This window comes from Spermophilus citellus, assembly GCF_964194105.1.
Source record: "Spermophilus citellus genome assembly, chromosome: 1".
Lineage (NCBI taxonomy): Eukaryota > Metazoa > Chordata > Mammalia > Rodentia > Sciuridae > Spermophilus > Spermophilus citellus.
This window is the reverse complement of record NC_138182.1, coordinates 158,819,263-158,828,320: the sequence shown is the minus strand read 5'-3', so window position 1 is coordinate 158,828,320 and position 9,058 is coordinate 158,819,263. Positions and strand designations below refer to the sequence as shown.

Here is a 9,058-nt window from a genome sequence, read left to right as displayed (position 1 = left end):
GATGAACCAGTTTCTGGTCAGGCCAGCTTGTAGCGAAAATGCAGGATCAGGTCCCTTCCTGCTAAGGCCCCGGGCATGGCTGGTCACCAGAACCTCGGGCGCAAGCAGCGGGCGTCCCTTCCGCTTGTACCAAAGCAGATCACACACCTTTATTATCCTCAAAATGTAACAAACGGGGTAAGAAATCCCTCCCCCCCACACCCCGCAGTCCAAGGGAAGCATTTAAAAAGCCCCGCAGTCAGGCCAGGAGTCCGCCGGTGGGGCCCAGGACGCCGGGCGCCCCTCTATACGGCTGTAGTCCTCCCGAACAAGGGGATGGAGACAGGCAGGCGCCAAGCTCCGTGCTCCAGGGGCTCGCGGCTGCTGAGCTCTGAGTCGGTCCAGCTGGGGAAGACCCGGCGGCCGCGGTCGGCCTGCAGACAGAGGGCAGGGCAGGGGGCTGCGGGCCGCGGGGCACTGGGTAGGTGCAGCGCCGAGGTGTAGCCCCGGTCCAGGAAGAGCGGCTTGTAGCTAGGCGGCGGCTGCTCCTGTTTCTCCGCGCTGTCGCGGCGGCTCAGAAAGGGCGTGACGATCTTGCGGTAAAGGCCGCGCGTGTCCGTGAGCACCTCGCTGTAGGGCGGCGGCGGCTCGGCCATCAGCACCGCCTCTTCGTAACACGGTGGCTTGGACATGTCCGATTCCGCTGCGGAACGAGAAGCCGTCCGAGGTGGTGAGGCCACCGGTCCCCAGCCTCCCGCAGAAGCCTTGGCCATCCGCCCGCCCCAGCCCAACCCTCCTCCCGGGTGCGTGGGGGCTGCGGGAGTCTGCTCCTACCGAGGTCCCGCCCACTCCTACTGCCAGCGATAGGTCCTAGCTGAAGAGTGGACTTACCTTGGCGCGGATAGCTCCAGGGCCGGGGCGGCACCGATAGGTGCGGCGGTGGCGGGTGCGGCAGCGCGTGATGGTGAGAGTGCGGGTGTGCGTGTGGCTGCGCGGGCCCGTGATGCAGCAGCGGGTGAACGTGCACGTGCGGGTGCGCGTGCGCCGGCGCCTCCAGGCGGCCGCGGTGCGGTGGTGGAGGTGGCGCCAGGCCCGGGGGGCTCCCAGCCATGCTGCCCTCAAGCTCCAGGGGCTCCAGCTCTAGGGCACGCAGATTCTGCTCGCGCAGTCGCTCCTCCTGGCGCCGTTTGAGGCGGCGGCGCAGGAAGCTGCAGAAGCAGCAGAGCAGGACGATGAGACCCCAGATGAGCCAGAAGCCGGCGAAGCACGTGAGGAACGTGTAGGTGCCCTGGGACATCACCATGGCGGCGGTGCGGGCGGTGGGTTCTCAACAGCTTCACTGGACACTGGGCTCCTCTGCGTGGTCCCGAGCCCGCGCCACGCTCCCAGGTGCCGCCAGCGTCACTCGGGGACCCGCGGCCGGGGGTTTCCTGCAGCGGGGCTCAAGTCGTGCGCGCGCCGGTGGGGGGCAGCTGCGGCGCCCGCTCCTTCCCATGGCGCCGGCAGAGCGGAGGCGTCCCTTACCCTGGGCCGCGAGGGACCTGCGGGGCAGGAACAGGGGGCAGTGAAGCCGCGCCGCAGCTCCGGATGACTTCCCGGCCCGCGCTCGCGTCGTCCCGGGGAAGCCTCTTCCGTGGGATCCCCCGCACTCCCCGGGGGCCCGGTGACGTCACCGTTGGCGATGACGTCACGCTTCGAGGTTTCCCCGGTAGGGTTTCCCCGGATCTGAGACCCGGCCGCCGCCGCCGAGCTCGCGTGCTGACGGACCCACGGCGGGCCAGCAGGGGGCGCGCGAAGGCCAGGCTTGGTCGCTGAGCCTACGCGAGATTCTCCGCCTAAAACCCACAGGCTAGCTCTGCTCTGAAACGCTTTCAGAGACCTGTGGACTCCAGGGCGCTGAAGAGGAGTCTCGGCGCGGTCGCTTTGAGTGAACAAAGGGCGGTCCACTTCCTCCAGCCCCACAAGAAGCCCAGCCGGCGCCCAACTTCAGCCTTGCACTCGCGGCCTCCTGATCTTCCCGGCGCCATTAGGGGCGCTCCGGCTGGTGGGTGGGTCCGACCGCCACAGTGTGCCTCTGGTCCTTCCTTTGCGCCTGACACGCGGCGCCAGGCGTGGGCCAGGCCTTCTTCCTTTTCTCTAGGCGCCTCCGCCTGCCTGCCGGATTCCAGCTCCAACTCGGCTTCCCCGCCTCCTACCCATGCGCAGCCCCACTTGGCTCTGCCACTCTATCTCCAGGCTGCCATTTCCCTTCCCCCAATTCCTTTCCTTCTCTGCAGAGGGAAGGAAAACTAGATGAGAATTGGAAGCTTGTCTTTCAGATTCACCTGGACCTGCACTTACTCCAGACTGTCCGCTCTAATTCCACTTCCTCTCCACAGCCAGGGCTGAGAGGGGCAACCCTGCATCCTGAGTCAGGAAGGAGCCCTGGTTTTTCGAGGGAAGAGCAGCAGGGGACTGTTGACAACCCCCATGGACCAGAAATGAGCCCTCTTGGATGCCTCATACCAGGAGCTTTAACGTACAATCTTTTGGGGTAATGAAGTATTCCACTTTACAGGTGAGGAATGAAGAAGCAATTCACTGTGTAGTGGCAGAGCCTATTTGAACACAGGCCTAGACACAAAATCCTAGCCTGAGCCGGGTGGGGGAATGCTGCTGCTTGAGCTACACTGTGGGCCTCTTCCAGGACCCCAAGGATCCCCTACCCTCAGCAAGCCCAAGGCATGGGACATACACTTAGCTCTGGGGCCCACAGTCTGCCTGAGCCCCAAGCTGAGAGGATGCCAGACCACGAGCCTCCCACCAGCCCGAGGCCAGCCTTTTCCCCCAGATGGCTCCTGTCTGACTCTATGGCTGCCTTCAGCCATGTGCCACTTGGTGCCCGTGCCAGTCCTTTTCTCCTGGGCTTGCGTTCCAGAACAGACAATGGCAGGAACAATAGCTCTGCCCGCCCCCTCGACAACCCCGCCATGAGGCTGCCATGGCGACGGCAGCCCAGATAAAAACACGATGCTGCCAGTCACTGGCAGTTAATTAAACCTGTTGTTCTCCTTTTCTAAGCCCTCAGGAACAGGAATGTTCTGAGGAACTGGCACTAACTAGAGGTCCCCCTGGTCTGCAGAGCAGGAACAGCTCTGGGTCAGAAAAGGCACTTTTGGGGTTGGAACTAACTGGGCTTAGCTAAATTAGGGATATCTGTCAAGAGCCAGGCCCAATTACCCAGGCCAATAGTCCCAGCTACTCAGGAGGCTGAGACAGGAGGACTGCTTGAGCCCAGGAGTTTGGGGCCAACCTGGGCAACATAGCAAGATCCTGTCTCTAAAAATAAATACATAAAAGGTATTTTTAAAAATTTTTCAAGACCATCAGGACTTGTTCCTCTCTCTTTTTATGCACAATCTTACATGATTGTCCACACCACCTCGTCACTAGTGGTTGTGCCCTTTTGGCAGATGAAGAGGCAGGCTTAGAGAGGGAGATGACTTATCCCAGTTCACACAGCTAAATTAAGCTAAAATTAAGCCTATGTCTAATTCAAACTGTATCCAAATACTGTGCCTATGTGATGAGTGAGGTATAAATGAAAAGCCCAGTACTCGTGAGCAGTCAATACAGCAGGACTTGGCAGCTGCAGGGGCATTGGGCACTCTGGCCAGTTAGTAGCCAAAATGTGCATTCCTGTTCCTTCCCACCAAGGCCCTGGAGCACATGTCTACCAGTCACAGCAGCCATGGAAAAGCGAAGGGAAATGAAGGGAAGGCTACAGGATGGAGAGATGGGATGTTGGCCTCAGACTTTACAGGGACTGTACCCTGAGGGTGCTCAGCTCAGCAGGCTGTGCATTAGACTAGACCAGGACAGGCCACACTCCAAATCTGCTAGGTGCCACTGCCACCCCTTAGCCAGGAGGTAAGAATCATTGCTGCGTTATACAGATGAGGCAGCTGTGGGTCAGGGGAAGCCTCCTGCTTGAGGTCTTACAGATGAGGGCCCTCTGATCCTAGTCTGGCTCCAGTACCCAGTTTGAAGGATGGGGATTTGATGCCTTTTTACTAGGGCTGCAATCCAGCCTAAAGCCTTCCTCCTAGGAAGACTCAGCATATAATCATCTAGTCCATAATATGTATTCAGTATGTATAACTGAGAGATTCATTCAGACCTGAAAAGGCTCTACTGACCTGACCAAAGTTGTTGAAGCCTCCCCCAAAGGCTTTACCTCTCCATGCCTCTGTGCAAGCTCTTGCCCTTGTCTGGGGAGCCCTTCAAATTCAGAGCCAGCCTCTTGCCTCATCCCTTCAGACTGTTAAAAGCAAACACCTGCCACTTGTCCAGTTCTGCTGTTAGGAGCCCCACCCTTCAGATGAACTGATTCTTAAGTCTGCCATCTTTGTTTTCTGTTCCCGCCCCCCCTCACATTCTTGCAGGTTATTTGAACATTCTTTAGGATTCCATCTTGATTTATGTGTAGTGTTTTGGGGTGTATAGTTTTGTACAGTTTTCTTAGGCCACACTTACTGGAACCAAAGTAGGGGGACAAAAGCGAGATCTCAGTGTTACCTAACACCCATGCTGACTCAGTTTCTTCATCAATGATTACAGTAAAGACTGAGCTAATCCATGCTAAGGGAGTGGAGATGAACAAAACCCTTAGTCCTGATGATGGCAGCTTCTGACCTGGGGATGCAGAGATATATCTCTCTAAGGTGCTGCCTGCCTGGGGGCTGCACAAAGAGCTCACAATCCTAGGAAGTAGATTAGCATTCTCTCCATTTGACAGATGAGAACACTTGGTTCAAAGAGATTAAATAACATCCAAGAACCACAGATCTCATATTCTAGAACCTGGCTACACTGCTGCATGAAAAACCCTGGCCCCTCAACTTTAGACTCCAAAGATCTGCTACTGGGTCCTTTATTTCAGCAATGGGCCCACCCTTCACTCCAAATACGAAAGCCTGTTGTTCCTATTCTTGGGGTAGTATCCACACCCTTTGGTCCTCTTGCCAGTGCCCTGGCCAGGTCACTATTACTTTTTACCATTGCACCATCATGCCGGACCCCTGCCTAGTCAACCAGTTCTCCACATTGCCCATTTCCCCTAGGCTCTCTCCTTTCTGAACCCTCCAATGCTTTCCCACCATCTCAGGAGACAATCCTGGCCTTAACATGCTTCTAATTGGTGTATCTCAACTTGAACAAGCATCCTAACCACTGGAAGGCTGGGCTCCACTCACAGCATTTGATTCAGTAGGTCTGGGTGGGACCTCAGAGTTTGCATTTCTAACAGATTCCCAACAGATGCCAAGTCAGTGTTGCTGATCCAAAGGAGCATCCTGGGACCCAGATCAGAGCCTTCAGGATGAGCCCCTGCAAGGTTGCTTGGGCTCTGGTCATTCTTTTCACCTCAATAGCTGGAAGATAATGAAGCCCAGTGACCAGAAAGTTCTGGAGTAGTTTGTGTCCAACACCAGAGGCTTCATTTGTTTTGATCAACTGGCACATGGTAGCTCAAAAGCCACTTCTTGAAGGAATGACTAGAGGTGTCCAGTTACCTGTTTGGTCTTTTAGCTGTAGGACAGTGACACCTCAGGAGCTGGGTCTGCATCCAATTCATTCCTGGGAAATGTCGGTCATTCACCAAAATGTCACTGAGAAAGAAGCCATCACCCAGCCTCAGCCCTCGCAGGGTGGGTTATAAGCAAACCAAGCGCTCATATATCTATGAATAAAAGGAAAAGATGACATGGAGGCACGCACCAAGGGCTCTGGAGCAGAGAAGAAGTCCCGGGCAGCAGGGGCTCTGGGTGAGTCCTGGACATGAGGCCCAGAGACAGGAGGGAGGAGGAGGGTGTGGTGTGAGGCGCTGAGGGCAGGTGGAGGAGGAAGGTGACTGTCACCGTGTCTTACATGCTTTGCACATGCCATCAGCCTCTACAGTCGTGATCTCACTAACATTCAGGAGGCGGCTGTTTTCACCTCGCTCTACAGTCAAGGATGTAAGTGCAACAAGGAGCTAGGTCCCACTCAGGCCACAGAGTCAGGTGTTCATGAAGCTATAGCAATTGCAAAGCCCATTCTCATGGCAGGAAGGACATTTCCGAAAGGCACTGGTAACATTTTACACCTCTCCCACACCAGGACAGATCAACTGAGGTCACAGAGGGATGGCAGAACTTGCCCAGCTCCCCAAATCAGCCAGGCATGGAGCTGGCCACTGTATCATTTCCAGCAAGGCTAAGGTACTGGCTTGGCACCCTGGCCTGCAAGTAGAATCTCTGAGTCAACCCTGGCAGTGGGCTAGGAACCCAGGGCTTGAGAAATTGCAAACTGAAGAATATAGACTGGGGCCCCAGTGGGCTTGTGTGTAAAAAGGCCCCATGTCCATTAGATTCAGCTCTGGCCCACTTGGGGGCTGTGAGGCAAGATACTCAAAGATCAGACTTTCCTACCAAAACCTCATTCTGGAGGCTCCCTGTGCCTCCATCCCCTCATTCAGTGAGGGAATAATTATCTTTCCTTCCAAGGGAGGAGGCCACAAGGTAGTGGGGGCAGTCTGGTGTAACACATAGAGCAAGAGTAGGGTAGCCCTGGGTTCAAATCCATTCTGGCTACTCCCATCCCTAAACTTAAGTTTCTTTGCTCACAGCGTAGGGATGGTATAACCTTCCTGACAGTGCCAAGGGGGTAAGCACAACTGATGAGGAAGATGAAAATACTTCAAGACCAATGTTCACAGCTGCATGTGACCAAACACCAGTACCTTGCAGCCAGAGAGGCTCAAATGTGGAAACCAGCCCATGGTACTACAGTGTATGCAGCCAGAGGGTGTTCCAGCAAAAACTGCCCTCACTTTACCACAGACAAGAGGCCTCAGACTCATGATACTCAGCTTGGACACAACTCATGGATGTTTTGTTGATTCATAGTCTATTTTAAAAATATCCTATCAACATTTAAAAACCAGATTCTGTATGAAGGTCTAGATTTCTGGCTCATCTAGAAAAGCAGACAATCTGGTCATACCAAGTCCACACCTTACATGATGACATCAAACAAACTGAGGCTCACCTCACTCATCCTGTTGCCCCCACCCTCTGGGCACCTGAAAGCATTTGGGTTTACAATCTCTGAGTTAGACTGGGCACCACAGGGTCCAGCAATGCCTGGAGCTATTTTTGCTAAACTCTCCCACAATCAGGACCATAAGCTTTGGACACAGAGCCCGTGAACCAAAGACTAGATGCTCAGGGTTTTCCCAGGGGCCTGAAGCAGCCCTCACTGCTTAGACTCAGCCAGATAAAGAAAATGGAGGGAGGGAAGAAGACAGGCTGGTAGCAGCACAATCCTATAAAGCATCTGAGGGAGCAAGAATCTGGAAGGAAGAAGGAAAAGGTGTGTCACAGCTTGAGAGACACTTGCTTTACTGGAAGAATGTGAAGGAACGACAACAAAATGATCCTCTGGGAGGCTCTAGGATTCTTTTCTGCCTGGGTCACCCAAGCTATGTCTAGCAGATTGAGAGGGGTTTTGCTAGCAGAGAAATCTTCAATGGAAACCTAGCTCTACCACTTACTGGCTGTATGACCTTGGGCAAGTCACTTCACCTCCCTGAGCCTCAGAGTCTCCTCCTTTAAAATGAAGATAATAAACTTACCTTGCACAATAGCTGTAAGAATTAGGAGATAATGGACGCAGAGTGCTCAACACAAGTCCCACACAGAACAGGGAAAGAATGAAAAAAGACTGTAATTCCCAAGGTCCCCCTGCCTACAAGAGACTCAGGCCTGACTTCCCAAGCAGCCCCCATCTAAGGACATCTTATGCCAAGGCCCCAAATGCCCCAGATACCTGTCACCTCTGGTGACCAGGATACTTCCTTAGATGGGAAAGGAAACCCAAGCGTGGTTGTGGTCGCATAGATGCTGTATCCCAAGCTTGTGGTTGGGGTTGGTATCTGCTGAGTCAGGCCCTGAAAAGCTGATAGGGGGGCCATTTCTCTCTCCAGCTTACTACCCATTGAGGGAAGGTTGGGAGGGGAGCCAGAGGTCATTTCCTCTGACTCAGCGGCCATTCTCCTCCCAGAGGAGCTCTTCTGGAGGACCAGGCACCTCCATGTGGTGTCTCTGCCAGCCAACCTGATTGCCATCCAGCATAGTCAAGGCATTGTGCTCAGACAAGAAAGGGGCACTTGTGGTCCAGACAATGGGCTGGGTCGCTTCCAGTTGGCCTGGGCTTCAGCTTCCCTGGGTCAGCAATGTCCTTTCCTCTGCTCCTGCCCACTCCTCTTCCACCCCTTCCCGGAGAATGGTGGCTAGGAACACTGAGCAGAGACCCACAGTCAATTCATGGGCAGTTTGGCACATGCCCTGGCCATAAGGAGGAGGAGGGATGGCAGCTTCTTTCCTCTCTCCTGATAAGGAACATCACCTCTGGGGAACACAACACCGGGGCAGGCCACCGTCGCGAGGGAACCCGAGAAGGCCTGGGTGCTGGAGTAGGGGTTACCGAGACCCCTGACCCAGCCTCCATGCCTCCACCTCCCACGGCAGGCCCAGGGTCTGGGCCGCCTCCACATTTGCAGCCACCCTAGGAGCCCTGCTGCGACGGCTGCAGCCACGTGGGAACCAGCTCGTGCCCACGGAGCCTTTCGCCCCCCACCCCCACCCTCGACGGGCGGTGGAGGCAGGCACACCCAGACCCGCCAGAGGGGCCACGTTCCCCTCACCGCGCACCCGCTCTCCCTCCCCAGCGCCGGGGGCTGTGGCCTCGCGTGGGGTGGGGAAGGGGGGAGGGGGCGTCGCTACCCCGCAGTCGCGTTGCCGGGGAGCGCAACCCCGTTACTGTGGCAACGGTTTCCAAGCGAACTGGTGGTGGCTCGCGCCCCGCTCAGGCTCCCTCGCTCACTGGCGCTCTCCCTCCCTTCCTCCCTCCAGTGCTGGCTGGGGGAGGGTCTGCCCACGGCCCCGGGCCCGGGTCCTGGGCAGCGACCCGGGCCAGGGCTTAGAGCCGCCCTCGGGGAGGGGCTCATCCCTGGGACAATCTTTCGCCCGCGCTCCGAGCCCGCCCGGCCCGCAGCCGC

At 56.1% G+C, this 9,058-nt stretch overlaps 1 protein-coding gene across 2 annotated transcripts; it reads right to left on the bottom strand.

The window, feature by feature from the left end:
• Window positions 1-139: 139 nt before the first annotated feature.
• On the bottom strand, window positions 140-2,001 carry PRR7 (proline rich 7, synaptic). 2 transcript variants are annotated; one of them, XM_081303735.1, is made up of 3 exons: window positions 1,859-2,001; window positions 871-1,520; window positions 140-682 (listed from the first exon to the last, which is right to left on the bottom strand). In XM_081303735.1, the coding sequence occupies exons 2-3, from the start codon at window positions 1,280-1,282 to the stop codon at window positions 285-287; spliced, it is 810 nt and encodes a 269-aa protein (XP_081159861.1). In that variant the 5' UTR covers window positions 1,283-1,520; window positions 1,859-2,001; the 3' UTR covers window positions 140-284. The 2 variants fall into 2 exon arrangements, with proteins under 2 accessions (XP_081159861.1, XP_081159860.1); XM_081303734.1 differs by lacking the exon at window positions 1,859-2,001 and having other exon boundaries at window positions 871-1,845.
• Window positions 2,002-9,058: the final 7,057 nt, after the last annotated feature.

What these genes read in the sequence shown, in the direction of transcription:
- PRR7 (XM_081303735.1), bottom strand. Translation starts at nt 1,282, where the DNA reads ATGGTGATGTCCCAGGGCACCTACACGTTCCTCACGTGCTTCGCCGGC. An exon ending in CTGGAGCTATCCGCGCCAAG is followed by an intron (nt 683 to 870) that starts GTAAGTCCACTC and finishes CTCGTTCCGCAG; the next exon opens with CGGAATCGGACATGTCCAAG.